Raw genomic sequence first — 17,765 nt, 5'->3', positions numbered from 1 at the left:
CAAGATAAGTATCATCAATGTAAATGATAACTGTACACACGTTCTTGAAAACAAAACTTTTTCTGCTTAATTCAAAATGTCTAAACGTTCTACTCATATCTGTACCAATCTAATTAGGTGATGTTTTAAAGAAACACGTAACTATGATAATAATACTCTTTGGCATTTGTTGTCAACCCTATAAAATGCAACATCATAGCAGCACTTTTAAGAACATTCAAATTCTCATATTACCCCCCTCTTGGTTTAAATTAATCATCTCTTTCATTTTGATGCCATTAATACTACCCTGCTCAATTCCTTCACATGAACAGGCATGCTTCTATCAATTTGACCAGCAATGAACAGTCCTTCAGCTCAGTGACTGAAAAGGAGAAAGTACAAGAACAGGTGCTCTCAAGTCATACAGTTAGTCTGTTTTCCTAATAGGCTTTATCATTCTGCAAAGTTCGCTACAAGCTGGTGTAAATGTGTTGTATTGTCTTTAGAACTTCCTTCCATACACAATGGAGCTACAATTACCTTCTTTTGTTTAGAAAAAAAAAGATAATTAGGCTTTTTTCGATGTGTAATTTCTGCTATGAGACCAGCTCATGAACGGTAAACCTGCTGTACCTATTTGCTTCAGACATGTATGGAAGTTTTCAGTGAGACAAGACTAGGAAATATCTAGGCAAGTTAGTGAGCATCTATATATATTAATTTGCTTTCAGCTTTTGTTTTGTTACTTCGCATGGCGGTTTCATTTCTTTTCTTAGGCTACATCAAGAACGTTAGAACATTCGCAATAGCGTCTACCTCGTTTATTCCTGACTTCCTTGACTGTATTCAAACCTCTGTAGTTTTAAAAAGTAAGCAAATTTCTGTGTGGCCTTAAAAAAAACTCAAATCTTGGACTAAAAAATGTCTATGAATAATTTCAACTCCATCGTATATAAACTTTCTACCTGATTTTTAGAAAGAACTAGAAGTACATTCGCCAACGTATGTGCAAATTAGCAAGGAAAAGTATTTGGTTCTCAATGTGAAAGCGCAAAGTGTCAAAAAGAAAACATCTTTAAGGGCTTTTTCTTTTCTTTTTTTTCTATTTTTGCTAATTTCTGTGCATTAAGGATAGATTGTGTAGCAGCACTTGAGAACATATAAGTATAAAAACTACCAGTCTTAATACGTCTTGTTCTTAGAATTTGCTGGCCAGAGAAACAGAGACATGCCTGAAATTTTCAAGTCATCTCAACAACCCCTTCCTTATGTTATCTTGCAGTCAATAGACACTAAGCACACATTCGTGGGGACTTCATGGAGAATTCTTCCTTCAATATGCACGTGCTTCATAGTGCTGTGTTTTGTCATACTGTATGTAATTGAAGTTCAAATAACTCTTACATACAAGTCCTCAACCTAGCCCCTTCCCACAGCAGTACCGTCAGCTTGAACTTGTCCTCTACCCAAGGCCCAGCTCAGCTCATTGTGCCTTTCAGAGCAGGAGGTGATTTTAAAATCTGTTATGTGAGGTCTGACGTCGACACAGTCATATTTCTGATTCTCGTCTCAGAGGCCGGGGCTCTAGAGGTACAGTGGCTTGGCTGTGTTCAGTCTCTGAGATATTGTCTGTCTGGGTGCCGTCGGGGCCGACGCTACCCCCGTTCCCTTCGTCTGTGTCCTCTTTGTTCTCCAGTGCCATCTCATTTTCATAGCAGAAGGAGTTGGAGTTTGAGAGGATGTATTTTTTCTCCGCAAGGTCTCTGGCGCTGCACAGCGGGGTGCTCGGCACCTCGTATGTCTTATGGAAGCGAGAGTAGTCCACCTTGTAGTAGTTCTTCTCCTCGAAGAGCACGGGCTCGAATCGGTGGCCCCAGAGGATCTCGCTGGCCAGGTAGGAGCTGCGGCACTGCGTGGTCATGGCAGTGGCCTCGACCATGCCCTCCAGAATGACCACAATCTCAAACTCGGAGCCCTCCAGCTCCTGTTTACTCCAGTCATAGAAGGGACTGTCCTCGTCGATCTCATGGACGATGGTGATGGGCGAGACCAGGAAGATGCGGTCAACTCCGCTGTCAAAGCCTACATCTATGTCCATCTGGTCGAGGGGGATAAACTCCCCCTCTGCCGTGGTCCGGGACCTCAGAAGCTGCGCCCGCACATGTGCCTCCACCAGGTGGCTCTTCCTCAAGTTTCCCACACGCCACATCAGGCAGAGCTTGTTGTCTCTCATGGCCACTGTGGCGTTATGGCTGAAAACCAAAGTTTCGTTCCTCTTCTTGGGCTTTGCCATCTTTGCCATAACGGCACCGATGATGAAGGCGTCGATAATACAGCCCACGATGCTTTGAAAGACCACCATGAAAACAGCAACCGGGCACTCGTCGGTCACGTATCTGTAGCCGTAGCCAATTGTGGTCTGAGTCTCAATGGAGAAAAGGAAGGCAGCGGTGAAGCTGCTCACATTGGAGACGCACCTCTGGGAGTCATTTTCTAAGTCCCCGTGGAAGATGGCCACCAGCCAGAAGACACAACCGAAGAAAAGCCATGATAGGAGAAAGGCGAGGCAGAAGATGACGAACATCCATCTCCAGCGGATGTCCACGCATGTGGTGAAGATGTCGGCCAGGTAACGCTGGCCCTTCTCACTCACGTTGATAAACTGCACATTGCAGTGCCCATCCTTCTTCACAAATCTGCTTTGAGGTTGGTGCCTTGTGTGCACCTTGCCCTTGCCATTCCCGTAGCCGTTGGGTACTGCCATAGTGGCAAGCTTCATGCCGTCCTCCTCTGATGACACAATGCTATAACGGTTGGCTCGCACACTTCCCATCACCTCTGTCTGGGAGGGCTGTGCTGCTTCTGCTTTGGAAAACAGTCTGAGTTTCTGGAAGAAGCGTTGGAGAAACAGTTTTGAAACACTTCTGGGGGACCAACTAAAACAGGAAATGGTGATATAGTGAGGCGGACTGAGGGAGCGCCTCTTCGGCCTCGCTGGCCCCTAGAGTGACTGCAACCAAGGAGAGGTCTGCAGGGCTGAGGATGAACTGGTCACTCCTCTTTCATCAGCTGCTTGGACCTCATCAATGACATGTGCTGTAGGAAACAGAGAGAGAGAAGACATCTGTTAGACATGCATAATTCCAGATAAACTAGATGAACACCTTATAAAATCATGAGGACTGTTAATGAAGAAATAACCATTACATGGATCAACAATTAAGTATCTTGTAACTTGCTGAACATGAACTATACTATGACCTGTCACAAATGATAACTTCATCACCCTTAACTCAGCAATGTGTGCAGCCTGAGAAAATCCATCAAAAACTTTATGCCCAAGGACAAGAAAAGCACGTCTTCTGGTGCCAACAATATTTCATTCAGTTATGACAAACAACAACAGTGCTATTTAACCCTACTCTGACTTTTCTACTTTCACTGAGAGAGGTCATGGTGTAATTGGACTCAGGTCCCATTATTGGTCAAATAGACTTGTTTTTCTTGGCTGCACTACGCTGACTTGATCGTTTCTCGTTGGATTGTGGGTTACGGTGTTTCTATGGGATCCCACGAACTATTTGCTTGGACTTTTTCTGATTTTGCAATGCTGTTGGATCAAATTAAAAACTTACACTGAGAAAGCTCAGATACACACATCATTTTTCTAACCGCGTCATCTTTTGAATAACATTCTGTAACCAATGAACAGAAAACACAAACGTATGTCACATGATTTGATAATCAACCAAAGCAACTTCCACTCAGGAAAGCATAATTGTCACATCAGCTTGTTCATCACATCACATGCACCCTCCTGCCTCATTGTTCACTGGTGCATTATTAATGCCCATTTTCGCATATAGTGCCTTCCTCAAATCAAGAAAGATGGAACATGTTTTGCCTGGCAGTGTAAGTTAATACTCGAGTGGTTGTTTTGTACATCATCACCCCCCTTCTATAAACGTATGAGGCGATTTTTATGAGCTGATTGCTATGGAGAATCCGCATGACACACATATCAATTTCTCTTTCAACTTTCATTTTGCCAAGAGCGGTGAGCTATGATATGTAATAAAGTCAGTATAGTTTACCTGTTATTTTTAACAAGCTTTAAATGAAAAGTGTGGGCTTTCTCTTTAGGTGTGCAGAAGAGATGCATGCAGCTTGTTGACTCACAGAGAGACCTCAGGGATTTCATCTTTTCTCTGCTGCATAATGGCTGTCCTATGAGGATTCTCCTGGCACAACTAAAACACGACTCATTAAAGCCCTGTGTCTGTTGTACCCGTCCTAGACCTGGCTGTCCTAGCAACAAGCTCTAAAGTGACCTGCCTCACACGCTCTTTTTTGATCATAGAGTTTTGTGAGGCATGAGAGTTCAGGATGAGAAGGAGCCTGAATCGGCAGGGAAAATTAGATGATTGTTCTTCACGCCTGGAGGAACATATCAAACAGCCAAATAAAATTACTTGTCATAAGACCAGAGTCAGCAAACATTTCTCTAATGTGTGCTGGAAGTCATTTTTTTCACTTCTACTAAAGATGTACAGTAAAATGGCTCAGGCACTATGTCTATGTGCCTTTTATTTCTAAATTTAACATCAAATGGCACAATTGTGTTAAGTGAGTTGGAGAGCAGCTATGTCATCAAAGTAGGAACTAATTTGCATGCATTGTTGACAGTAATCTGTCATGATGCTATACTTTGCTAAGCACTAATCTCTCCTCGACTGGTAAACAGATTTGATTGTAATTGGAGTTATGCCAATCAAAGGTAACTGCGTTTTGCTATTTTTGTTTTCTCATTGTTTTATGAAGGATATTTTACAACACTGGTAATTATTTTTTCTGAAAAGGGGACAGAGATAGAAAATTAATTAATAAATGTTACATTCGATATTCTTGCGTTAGAAAGCTTAATTAGATGCAGACAAATTGTCAGCTCCATGGGTCATCAGGTTTTGAGTGAAAAACTCAAATCATATAGGTGTGGAAATAAAAAACTACTACTACTCATAATAATAATAATAATAATAATAATAATAATAATAAGTAGTAGTAGTAGAAGTAGTAATAGTAGTAGTAGTGATGATGATGATAATTAAAATAACAACAACAATACTACTACAAATAATAATAGCCTAATAATAATAACAACAACACAAGCTAAAACTTAGTAGCGTAGATTGTAACATTAAACCATAATAACTGAATGACTGAGACGGGAAACTCCGAGCTGCACTCAGAATGCAGCAAATGCCAGCGACAAATGTTAACAGGTGCGGGGAAAAAGGGAACTGACTTCTGATGCAATCATCCACACACCCCTCAAAGACATATGCACGTTCCATTCTGTAACACATGCCACTGGAAATTACTTTTAGTCGAAAATAAGAAGCGAGATCAAGTATGACCTAATAAATTGTAACCCTTGGCGGGTCTTTTGACAGTTATGTCAGCAAAAGTCGTGCGTAAAACTCCGGGAATCCACATGTTGAAACCTCCGTGTTTACTTTTTAAAACTCGAGTGAAGTCCAGACCTGGACTGCAGATCATCAAAGCTGAATGTAAACGATTGTTTTATGGCTACAAGGTAATTATTTTGATATATGTAAGGCTATGTCAACTATTTCAGCAATGCATCCATTCAGTTACGCACAGCATGCGCTACCCCGGAACACTCGTTTTGTTAGATAGCATATATTATGCTAGTATTGTGTGTTTGCTCTTCTACAATACCCCCTGCATGCATCAATATTAGGGCATCACATCCCGTGTGAAAGCATAATAGGACTAGGCTCTAAGAAGTTCCTTAAAATTCATGTTTAGTCTACCTGCTGCTCATTTGTGGACCGGTTGGGATCGGCTTGGTGAAATATATTCCAGAAGTTTTGGCCTCTGCTATCCTCGGCGTTGTTTCCACGGGTTCTTATTTATTTAGGTTGAACAAGATCAAGTGTGAAACTCCCTCATGTCTCTAAATGACTGGTCTTGGTAATGTGCTTTGCGGAGAGATCCCCCAAAGCAATTTAAATAGCATATACCGGCACGGACCGCCCTCTAGCTGGTCTGTGCCCAACCAATGAAGAGATGGTGAGGAAGCGCACTGGCGAAGGGCGCAAATACACTGTTTGGTGAAATCGTGTGTAATGTTAATAACCGGGTGTGCTGATGCGAGTAGGACACAACATGATGTTAAAGCAGAGTAATTTGAAATTAATTGGCCCGTGACATGTTTAATCCTGATGTAGGGGTGAATAAAAGGGAGGGTAAACTGTGAACTCCAGCCTGTGCTCATCAGGCAAACAACCACCAATATAAACAAAAATCAATTAGGCTACATGATCAGAAATGCATTAATTTATGCTTTCCCCCTTAAAAGACCCTTTCGTAATATAACATACTTCATTTTGATATTAGTAGGCTACTACTTAGGATATATAGTGTAAATATACATCAGAAAAATCAAAATCAAAAAAATGTGGGCAAAGTGAATTTAGGTGGTTTATCCTCTGCTACATCCCCGACCCAAACTAAAAAAAATCCCCATTGTAAACCTTCAGATAAAACTTTTACTTTTACCTTTAACTGCCAAAACTAGGACACTGCGGGATGTTACGCACTGGAGACTCTTTAAACGCAAACCAATCTGTTTCCATCCCCGAAGATGCAAGCAGAAACTTATTTTAACTCCAAACATGCACATATTAAAATCTTCCGAGAAGGTGGATTATGTCGCCCGTCCCCACCTGCTGCTGACCGCAGTTACTGTGCAATAAAGCTCCACTCAGCGACGTTACCCATTTTAGAATAGGTTATAATAACTGTTGTTTTTATAGATCTTATTTTTTAATGTCTGTATGGAAAATGTGTTCTGTCGGAAAGAATGACTCACTCAATAAAGGCCTACATGCCTGTATTATGATATGACTGTCTTTCTCCACTAAGCTATCAAGTTGCTTAGGATGTTTAGACTATGCATCTGTTGCCCTATAATTTTAGGTCAGGCTTTAGTTGTGTTCAGCAGCAGTTTCAGCGGGATGCCTTGGTGCAAGACTAAATGATTCTTACTGCTTACTAATTAATGATAAACATTAACCCACAGCTACATCAATTTCAAAAAGATTTTAAACTGTCCTTTTTTTCTTGTTTCTTTTTTTTGCTTTATTTTAGTAACTGCTATTTATAGTAGCACATATATTTAGTCCAAACCACCTGTGTCAGTGAACTGTGCGCACTGTGTGTTTGCTTTCCATGCCCAATTTACAGCAAGAGAGAGAGCAATGCATGCAGCGGCCAGTGCTGCGTGTGGACCACAAGGTGGAGAGCTGGAGACTGAAATTAACCAGTGATTGCCCCCCACACGTTGCTCAGTGATGCTCCCTGCATGCAAGCATCAGACAGCAGTAGAAGATAGAAGGTTGTTGGCCATGTGTACTTTTAATGTAGAAGACAAACAGTGATATCATTGTGACAAAAACATTGATAAGATTAATATTAAGGGTTAGATTAATAATAAGAATTACAGTATTAATGACATCACCTTTTAAATGTGCAATAAATGCAATAATTGAGTTTTTTTTACTGTCCCATAACACAAATGACCATAATATAGCCTACCCATGGGTGTTGATAGAGTTGTTAATGAATACCAATGACTCAACAATTACTTTACCAGGTACTGAGATTTCTGGCTTTCAAAACTCACTAGCCTGTTTTGGAACAAAACCTCCACCCATTGGAGTTTCAAGATGCTCCCAGTCCCCCCACCCCACCTACTGGTATTTTCAGCTGCTCAACTATGGAGGACAGTGCTATGAGTGACAGACCGCCATCACAAAACATTTCACTCTCAAGCCAAAAAGCAAATGACAAAACAATATTATTATAGTATTTTGCATCATAATACTGCATATTGCCTCTTCACTAGACATTTCTGTTTGACATCTGCTCTGATTACCTAGCTGCTTTGTCTCTGTTGTGAAAACTTTATTATTAATTGTGTCAATTACAGGCCATCTTAGGGTGTTTTAACACTTAGTCCTTTTCAGCCTCTCAAGTGGACTCAGTCCAATGACTCAGCAATTTTTTGTGCATTTGTGAACACGCCAAATGAACTCAGACCCCTCTAAAACAAACCAAACTCAGACAGACTGCAGTTTTCAGGCAGAGTTGACCTTGTTCAAAAGGAGCCGCTGGGAGCTGTGGCCAAAAGGTGGTCGGTGCCTGCATCGAGGCACCAGACGTGAACAAGATTTCGTCCTGATATGCTCAAGGTTCTTGACATTATTAGGGTGTTATGGGTGACACACCTTTTTAATATCACGTGGATTTCGGGAACAGTACCAGAGTTGTGGTCCTCAAAAAGGGTACTGGAGGATGTGTTCCAGCTGTCAAGGGGTCACGCTGCTCAGCCTTCCTGGAAAAGGTGGCAAGGTGGGAATCAGATTACAGCTAACAATGCACCTTGTCATTTTCATGGACAGGATGTCAAGAAGCAGCCAAGATCTGGAGAGTATCCAGCTTGGTGACATTAGGGCGGGATCTCTGCTGTTTGCAGATGATGTCATCCTTTTAGCTTCAGTGGACAGTGATCTTTGACGTGCATTAGAATGGTTTGCTGCCAAGTGTGATGCAGTCAGCGTGAGGGCAAGGTGTCCTGTCCCATTCAGGTGGGGACTGACCATCTGGCTCAAGTGAAGGAGTTCAGGTATCTAGCGGTTTTATTCACGAGTGAGGGTAAAAGGGATCATTAGATTGACCATAAGATAGGTGCCATACTGTGGTGGTAAACAGAGAGCTGAGCCACAAAGCAAAGCTCTTGAGGTGCTGATCAATCTTCATTCCAGCTCTCACCTGTGGTCACAGTTGGAGGGACTACATCTCCCAGCATGCCTGGGAGGAGGAGCTGGAGGAAAAGGACACGGTGACACTGACCCAGATAAGCAGCTCTGTAATGGATGGCTGGGTGGATTTATTCATTTTATTTATTTATTCAGTTTATTTGACAGGGACAGTGCCATAGGCTATCAATAAACACTACTGTAAATATGCCAGAGTCAGCTAAAAGGCTGGATGTATGAGGATGGATGTATTAGAATAGCATGACCTTTTACAGTAAGTCAAAACCTATCCTTATCTCTCTCTGTTAAACAAGGTGTGATGTGTTCCACCTTGCAAACTGGTGCCTGAAATATATCATGAGGTTCTGATTGATCCATTTTGCTTAGATGAGAAGACTCCACGGTTTTAATGGAATTACACAGCTGTGCAAATCAAAGCAACACAGTAGCACATGCTAAGGCAGCGTCTGTTTACTTGACATCAAAGTGACATTCCCGGTCAGAGCTTTTGTTCTTAGACAAGAAACATGATCCTTCTATGACAGCGTGGACACAATCCCCATTATTTGGTTTATTAGAGGAGGGGAAGAGGCATACCAGACATTTGAGCATAATTTTATTTGTTGATGTTATTGTATTAGAAGCAATATTGTTTTGATATTTTATATTGTAAAACAATTTGAAACGTTGTCAAGGAAATTGTGATTATAATAAAGATGTTGTTGGCCTGTAATAACATCAGAATTGTCATATACTGTTTGTTATGATAGACCCCACTATTCATGTGTTTCATTGCAGGTTTTTATGATATAATATTCAAGGATGTAACATGCCATTAATGATTTTTCATTCACAGAAATCTAAGACAATAAACAGGCTTCATCACACAGTGATTTATAGAAGTTATTTTATTTTTGTGTGAGACAGATTGGGATTGCATGGCTTGGCTTTCAGGTAATTGCCATACAAATGGGATTTTACCACCATAAACACTAAATGAGAGTTGTAAAGGCAACTGCAGTGTGTTCCAATATTTACAGCCAAAACATTTTAATCTTGTTTCATGCAAAATAAGGATGTTTTTGCCCAAAATAAGACAGTATTTGAGTTGCCCCCATGACTCCTATTTATTTACCATTAGGAGTGGTTAGATTTTGGGCCAAACTCTCCAAGCAAAGAACCCCTTCACTATCAAAAAGTCCAGTTATGATAGTGGATGAAAAGCATTTATCATAGAGGAAGGATCAAATGTATGGATTAAAAAAAATACAATACACACTGAGCAAACTGTCAATATTCACAATGTTCAACAAAGCAAAGAAAAAAAAATAGAACCATACAGCAATGTACTCTATTTTACATACAGTTGATTCCAACATGTGGAAAATCATTATGAGTTTTGTTTTGCTTGTATTTCATTTTATATATTAAATAGAATATAAAAACAAAATAACAGTCTTCCCCACTTAAAGATACAGCAAACAAAATAACAGTCTTCCCCACTTAAAGATACAGCATTATTGTCTTTTAACCAACTGGCTCAAGCCTTCAAATGAATCTATTTATACAATAAACTTATAAAGACTGCATTCAGTGAAAATTATCTGCATTTCAAATAATGCGCCTTTCTATAATGTAGGTTTGTATTCTTTCCATGTTATTGTATCTAAAAAAATAAACAACTGACATAACCTTTAATGAGATAGTTTCCTCACTTTTTCCCTCTACTTACACAGTATCTTGGACTGTTGTTCAAGGACAATGAACTCATTATTATTCTGAGCGGCCACTGCGAATATCATCATGGCTCATCTTTAAGACTCGTACTCGTGAGGTCATTCGGGGGCATCAAAGTGTCTTGATGTCGGTTGCCTACTTGCGATGTCGAAACCTCCGCCTCGAGGGAGTTGTCACTCACAAGCTCCACAGTCACTGTCGGGGGTTTCAGATGTTGCTTGTGATGATTTTCCCTTGGCGAAGACTTCGGAGAGGGCCGCGGGGAAGATCTGGGAGAATGCCTCGGGGAATGTCGCGGAGAGGGCCGCAGCTGCTTCTTGCGTTCGAACTCCTCAGCGCTGACCTCTGGCACCAGGACCTTGGCGGTGTGATGGAACATGGTGTAATCCACCCTGTAGTGCCTCCTGCTGACCCGTATCATCTCCTGGAACAGCTGACCCCAGAGGATCTCGTCCGGCGTGTACGAGGTGCGCGTCTGGTGCAGAATGCCGGTGGAGTCGTCCGTGTAGGTGAACGACACCACCAGCTCAAAGTAATCCTTCCGCAGGTCCTCCAGGCCCATCGTGTACAGAGGGCTGCCGGGTGCAATCCTGTGGAAGATGGTGGTGGGTGTGACCAGGACGACGTCACTCTGCTGGATGACCAGGTCTTGGTAGGTCACGTCCATTTTCCCTGTGGTGTGCACGGTGGAGCGGACTATCTGAGCGCGGGCCGTCCCCTCCACCATGTGGTGCCTGCGGAAGTCCCCGACCCGCCAGGAGAGACACAGGAAACCGTCGCGGAGGTTGATGACGGCGCAGTTGCTGAAACCCACCGTCTGCGCCCTCTTTCTGGCCGAGGCCATTTTGGCAACGACAATCCCAATGACAAAGGTGTCAATAAAGCAGCTGATGACGTCTTGGATGGTGACAACGATAATGGCCACCATGCAGTTCTCTGACATTCCTCTGAAGCCGTAGCCAATGGTGGTTTGAGTTTCAAGTGAGAAGAGGAAGGCGGCCGTGAAGCTGCGCACCTCATACACACAGGGGTCGTTCGTGTGGTCCATGATGTCACCATTGGCGAGAGCGATGACCCAGAAGAGGATGCCAAAGAAGAGCCAGGACAGAATGTACGAAAGGGCGAAGATCAGGAACATGACCCTCCACCTGATCTCCACCAAGGTGGTGAAGATGTCCGTCACAAAGAGCAGCCACTCCTCGGGGACGTGGCGGAACACCACGTTGCAGCTGCCCTCTTTGCGCACGTAGCGGTGCTTCTTCTGTTGGTTGCCATTCTCAGTCCTTACAGTCAAGGCTGTGGTGTTGTCGGAGGGGCTCACAGACGTATACTGTTTGCACATCTTGCAAAGTCTGCGGGGAAGATAGCAAACAACAATGTTTAGTTATTTTTTCATCATCAGTGTAACATGGCAAATATCACACATTAACTTGGGGTCATTACTGTAAGAGGCAACAATGAAAATTGTAACTTAATTGTCTACATAGAAGAAATTGAGAGAATAAGACGGAACACTGCAGGCAACACCCACATCAATTATTACCCAGTAATAGGAACTTTTAGTTCAGAGATTTGGATTTAGTGTATTTGATAAAGGAGAGTTGACCCATTACATTGAAACAATGAAAGTATTCTGATCTTGACACACACTTCCTAGGCTTTCTGATGGCCAGTGGTTCTCAATACTGGTCCCAAGGACTTTTTTTATCCTCCCAGGTAGTTAATTGCAGTTACTTGCAATCACCTGGAATCCCAGGTGTAAATGAATCCCTGATTAGATGGCTGGAATGAAAAACAGCATTTGTCAATTTTGAATGAGAGCTGCTGAGATTGTTGCTTTGTAGTTCAACTGACCCACAAAGTTCTCTGGGAGAGAATCATTAGACTAATGCAGGTCATGATAACAGGAGCAGACAGAGGGCACTATCAGTGGTAGACCAAACAGCAACTAAAAGCTGTCTGATCTCTGACCCAAATGAGGTGTTAGGGGTCCAAAAGTCAAACTGCCATTGTGATTGTATTACAAAGCTTTGCATTGGAAATGGAAATCCTGATTTCATCATAGCCAAGATTAGGCTCCCGCACACCAATTTAGAAGATCATTGTGGAAAAACTTCATATATATCTTTTTTATATCACACACGCACACACACACACACACACACACACACACACACACGCACACACACACACTTTATTCACTTGACAGGGAATCCATTCACAGAATTGTGTAATAAGACAAGAATAAGAATAGAGTGCATAGAATAAGAGTAGAGCTGATGGGGTCATGTGAGGTACAGTACTGCTGCAGTGATGCTACTTCCACTGAGCTCCTGTTTCACCCTTGACTGCATGTGTTTCCACAGTTGGAAAAGGAAGCTTGAGACCAAATTAGTAGTAGAGATGATAAAAATCTTGCCAATATATACGGAAAATAGTCAATGGTTATAAAATGTCTTTTTTAAAGTCTGTTTAGTTTAGCGACCTGTCACCACCACTTCTACAAAGATCATTCAAAATATTCCAAAACGGGTATTCCATGTGATGCTCTCATACAGAAGATGGGCCACATGACCCTCCATTCACCTAAACCAGGCTTGCCCACTTTCCGCCTTTTTTTTCCAGCCGTTATTGTTGGAGGAAATAATTAACAACGGAGTCTTCCGTGTATCAAAAAGATTGTCTGATCACTGGAAATCTCCAACCTCTGCTCACCACTCTGCTGTAACATCTAATACAAATACATTACGGGGAGAACTTTGTTGACAACAAGAACAGCAAGACAAGGCAAAAGAACGCTGACAAGGGAAAGAGAGAGTCTTGCCTGAATGTTGCCTGATTTTTTTTTTCCATTGCGGGTTATCCTCATAATTTCATTCACGTGTTTTCTTTCATATTTTGTCTCCCATTTAGGTTTTTTTTTTGTGTACTTTGACTGCTCTCAAGGTCTATTTTTAAGATACCAATCTGGGAATGTTTACCATGTATGATTCTCTTTTTCCTGCCTCTTTGCACTGTGTCAATACATTTAATCATAATGGGGCAGTTGCCTAGAGATGCAAAACCCATCGCAACAGACCATGCTTGGACTGCTATTTTGTATTGTCCAAAGCTACTTGGAAGTATCATGTAGTTCTATTATGCAGAACAAACCAAGGTCACCTAAAGTGCTGTTCACAGAGTAGTCCACATAGATAGACAAGTAATTCCTTTTGTAAAGGTAAAGTGACACTGAGGCTGCAGTGCATGTAAAAAGTTTGATTTCCTCTGTTTAGTCAATGCTACACTTATTAGTTGATCAAAGTGACTAAAATGCTGTAGTTCGCCTTATGAAGCTATTTTGTAATTGTATATGTTAAAGCTTAAATTGTGCAACAAACAGTGCAGGTACAGTAGGCATTTTGCAGTTTAATTCCTTTTTCAATATCTGTTGTATGAGAGGCGGTCTGTTGTTGTACCACAGTAGGATGCCTTTGCCCCAGTAACGTTGAACTCTTTGTAAACATACAATAATGTTTCCATGCAGAGGTTTGCTGTTGTCCAAAGCAATGGCCCAAGACCTTTTTTTTTTCTTTCTGGGTGGAGTCCAAAGAGTTGTCAGAGGGCCAATAAAGGAAGCGCCACAGGACTGAACTGGTCTAAGTTAGCAGGGGAAAAATGAATGTGGAAACTGGAACAGTGTCATGGTGCGATCACGGGCAGAGGAAGGATCAATCACAGCCAAACCACTGAGAGCATCCTCTACGCCCAAAACAAATGGGGTTTGAATCACCGCTATCTGACTGAGTGAACTGGGCTCCGGTCACAGACTCCGCTTCCTCCTGGCTACAACTAGCATCCCTATTGCCAGAGTGTGGAACTCACTCCATGAGGTCATAGAAATAATGTCCTATCAACTTCCCATAATCCCTGCCTAAATAGCCTGATATCAACAAAAGCAGAAAGAAGCAACATTTATACTGGAACATGAAAAGATGTTAATGAATATAGATCCAGTTACTGCAGCGTTCAAAGGCCATCTATCTGGAATCGATGCCCAAAACTGCCCTGCAAATATAAAGTATAAACAAGATTTTTGGGGAAATACAGTGTTATTTCAGTTTTAGTTTGCTATGCTATGCTACAGCCTCAATGGGACTATATCCTTGTATGTCAAACAATTGTTTTAGAGCAATTTCAGCAGTCAGATTTCTCCAGTGTTGCGCTGTTTATGTTACAGTGTATGACAATGAGATTTAGTGTTATTGTTGTATAATTCCACAATCCTAAATGATTGGATTTCACTGCTCATATAACTCTGAACAAGTGCTGTAAATCTCGGTTTGAGTACAGTAAAGAAAAAGGATAAAAGATATTCATTGAAAGAAGTTAAAAACTGCCAGTATAACTAAAACTAAACTAAAACACACGATATGAAGAGTCGTAAATATACAATAACTTGATTTAGTAGATTATACAATTGAGAGTGTTTTATGGATATAATTTACTCATGCAGTATTTTAATTCAATGTCGGGGCTACTGTCCTCAAAGTACCACAGTAGTCCTACTGTGTTCAGAGCCTTAATTACATCTTCCTGCATTGCAAAGTCAGGCTTAACAACTTAACATAATGAAGATACATGCTCAGGCAGTCAATATGGATATTGTCACTCCAACAAAGAAAGTAAAAATAAAATACACCGAGCCCTTCAAGTATCTTAACATGGACAGACCAGTTAATTAGGAGAACTCGGAGACGTATAATGCATTGCACTATGGGGATAATTATATCTTGTCTCATGTGGTTGGCTCACTGTGTCTCATAAACACAACTTCAAAGACACCATTAATCCTACAGTTTCTCTTCCAAGATTTTAACTTGATATAACTGTTCTTGGAGAACTTTTGAGCGTGAAAGTATCTGGAGGGTCAGGCCTTCATAAAAGCATAACAAGGTGCTGGTAATGTTTCCTTAAATAGAGCTTATGGTAGTATATTGTACCACCTTTTTAATCAGAATTGAACATTAATTACTGCACAGTAGTTCATAATACTGAATGTGAATTTTCACCAAACGCAATCTACAGTGTATGGCATTTTTCCTGGGAATTATGCAAACTGCCGTCACAATTATTAAGTGCATTACGTTTTCATCAAAAAGCAACAGTAATTAAGTCATTATCATTTTTATTAAGGCATATGATTTCACCCATTTTCTCATTAGTCACAACTGAAACTGTGTCCTCCCCTCCACAGAGCCATAATTTCCCCCTTGCTGTTGCAGCAGACGGCCCTCATGGTTCCCTCTGTTGTGTTGACCCACTAGGTTGAGCTGTTCTCTCCATATTCACTCTGCCCATTTGTAGAGCTTATGACTTGAAACAAGCAGCACTGTGTACAAAACAAGACACCGCACTGAACAACCACTTACAACCAAAGCAGACCATGCCCTTTAGCACAAAGCTCCCAGTACACTCAGAGAGAAGAAAAGAATAGAAATCTACTTCTTCTTTAGCACTGATACCTTTTTCTTTTTTGCGTGTTTCTTGTATTCAAAAGTTAGAAATAGGGTTAGTCACCCACTGTGCTTCATGATAATAGGAATCAAGAGATGAACTCTGGAAACAACTTGGGCAATTGGCTTATTTCCTCTACTGCTTGGGGCCCTTACAACTCCATTACATGCTCACTTACTGCAAATGACATTGTGCCACCCATCTGTGGTTCACTGGAATAGAACCATATACACGGGTGGCCAGTCTCAGCTCTGCCCTGGGCGCTCTCTCACCCCTGCTGACCTTCAGAGCCGCTACACTGCAAAAAGTAGTCCTTTAGTCTCTTACTCAGTCTTAAAATCAAATTTTTCTCAAAACATGCAAACAATTCTGACAGTGGGGTGAGATTATTCCACTTGTTTCCAAATCCATGGTGTGAAATTCATTGAAAAATGGTAGAATAAGGCAGGTCACTTCACTAGTATCAAGAAAATGACCCTTGATTTATGAAAATTCTTGATAAATTGAACTGCATTGGAATCAAGAAATGATCTTAAACCACTGGCAGACTTTTTCACTTGTTTTAAGAGAATTAAGATTTTAAGACTAAACGACTTGTTAAGATGGATATTTTTTTGCAGTATCAGGTCAGGAGTGCCAGCTTATTTTTTTTTAGTATTATAAAGGCTAATGGTTTACCCAAGCTTCAAAGTGCCTAGTAGACCAAAGCACCTGTGTTTGGTTTTGCTTCATCAGAAATTGCTTAATGTTGGGAAGCTGCATGGCCTTCATTAAACGTCTGGTAGGAACATGTGGTTACCTCCACTGGATATAATGTCTATGTCAGTATAACTGTTCCTCAGTGTATAAAGAAACTCCTCTCTATGTTGGGCCTATGCTTGTCACTGTGCCACTGGATTTAGATGAGTCATTTTATGCTATAGCAGCGAGCTTACCATCTTAAAATGATGTCAACCCTTGACACAGGATTGTAACTGTTCCTGTATAATTTTCTTGAGGAGCGGCTTGACCTTCACAATCCTACAATCCTTATTTGTCTGGTGCACTGTTTGAAAGATCAATAGACGCATATTTATGAAACAGAGTCTTTCCTGCTCTGTCAGCAGTGATGTCACCTCAGACATTCACACTGTGCTCTCCCTTATTACGCTGCTCCTCCTCACACCATTGGCCAGATATTACTCTTGTTACATATTTATTACATATATTATATTTTTTAAGAAATACAACACAAATACAGGTTCTTTATGTGCAGTGCTAATCTTTTACTGTCATGATTCTAAATTCAATCAGATTTCATGGTGAAACCTGATCACAAACTCTACTTATCACCTTGACCACATCTTCATTGTTACTGCTTTTGTAAAACCTTTCAGGCATTGTGTTACTGCTGCCATATACTGTATCTCAGATTACCAATTGTTCTGTTGTCCACAGCTTTACTTATAGGTTGCCTCAGATTTTTCACTTCAGCATGACAACTTGTCTCAAAACACCCACCAACCCCTCACTGACTTTGTAAAGGAAAATGGAGTTTACTGTTAGTTAGTCCATATTCTTGAATGCACTTTTATCAACACACAGTTAATTCTTACACTATTTTCCAGAGTATTTATTCTCAGTGAAAAGTAACATACATATCACTACTCTTTTTTACTATCTAGACCCTTGTGTAAGACCAAAAAATGTTTCACAACACATACA

General features: G+C 41.1%; 2 protein-coding genes across 2 annotated transcripts; both read right to left on the bottom strand.

Annotated features, from left to right (window-relative positions):
* Positions 1-1,178: 1,178 nt before the first annotated feature.
* On the bottom strand, positions 1,179-2,815 carry kcnj2a (potassium inwardly rectifying channel subfamily J member 2a). Its single transcript, XM_071532519.1, has one exon. It carries the CDS (start codon positions 2,813-2,815, stop codon positions 1,532-1,534), a length of 1,284 nt encoding a protein of 427 aa, XP_071388620.1. The 3' UTR covers positions 1,179-1,531.
* Positions 2,816-9,713: 6,898 nt separating this feature from the next.
* On the bottom strand, positions 9,714-11,922 carry LOC139655189 (inward rectifier potassium channel 16-like). The gene is made up of 2 exons (XM_071532528.1): positions 10,845-11,922; positions 9,714-10,778 (listed from the first exon to the last, which is right to left on the bottom strand). The coding sequence occupies exons 1-2, from the start codon at positions 11,905-11,907 to the stop codon at positions 10,630-10,632; spliced, it is 1,212 nt and encodes a 403-aa protein (XP_071388629.1). The 5' UTR covers positions 11,908-11,922; the 3' UTR covers positions 9,714-10,629.
* Positions 11,923-17,765: the final 5,843 nt, after the last annotated feature.

This window comes from Centroberyx affinis, unplaced genomic scaffold (assembly GCF_046629955.1).
Source record: "Centroberyx affinis isolate AG114_WGS23_722 - 3 ecotype Tasmania unplaced genomic scaffold, CSIRO-AGI_Caff_v1 ptg002205l_1, whole genome shotgun sequence".
Classification (NCBI taxonomy): Eukaryota; Metazoa; Chordata; class Actinopteri; order Beryciformes; family Berycidae; genus Centroberyx; species Centroberyx affinis.
Note: the sequence above shows the minus strand (reverse complement) of the source record. Positions and strands in the feature narration are given on the sequence as shown.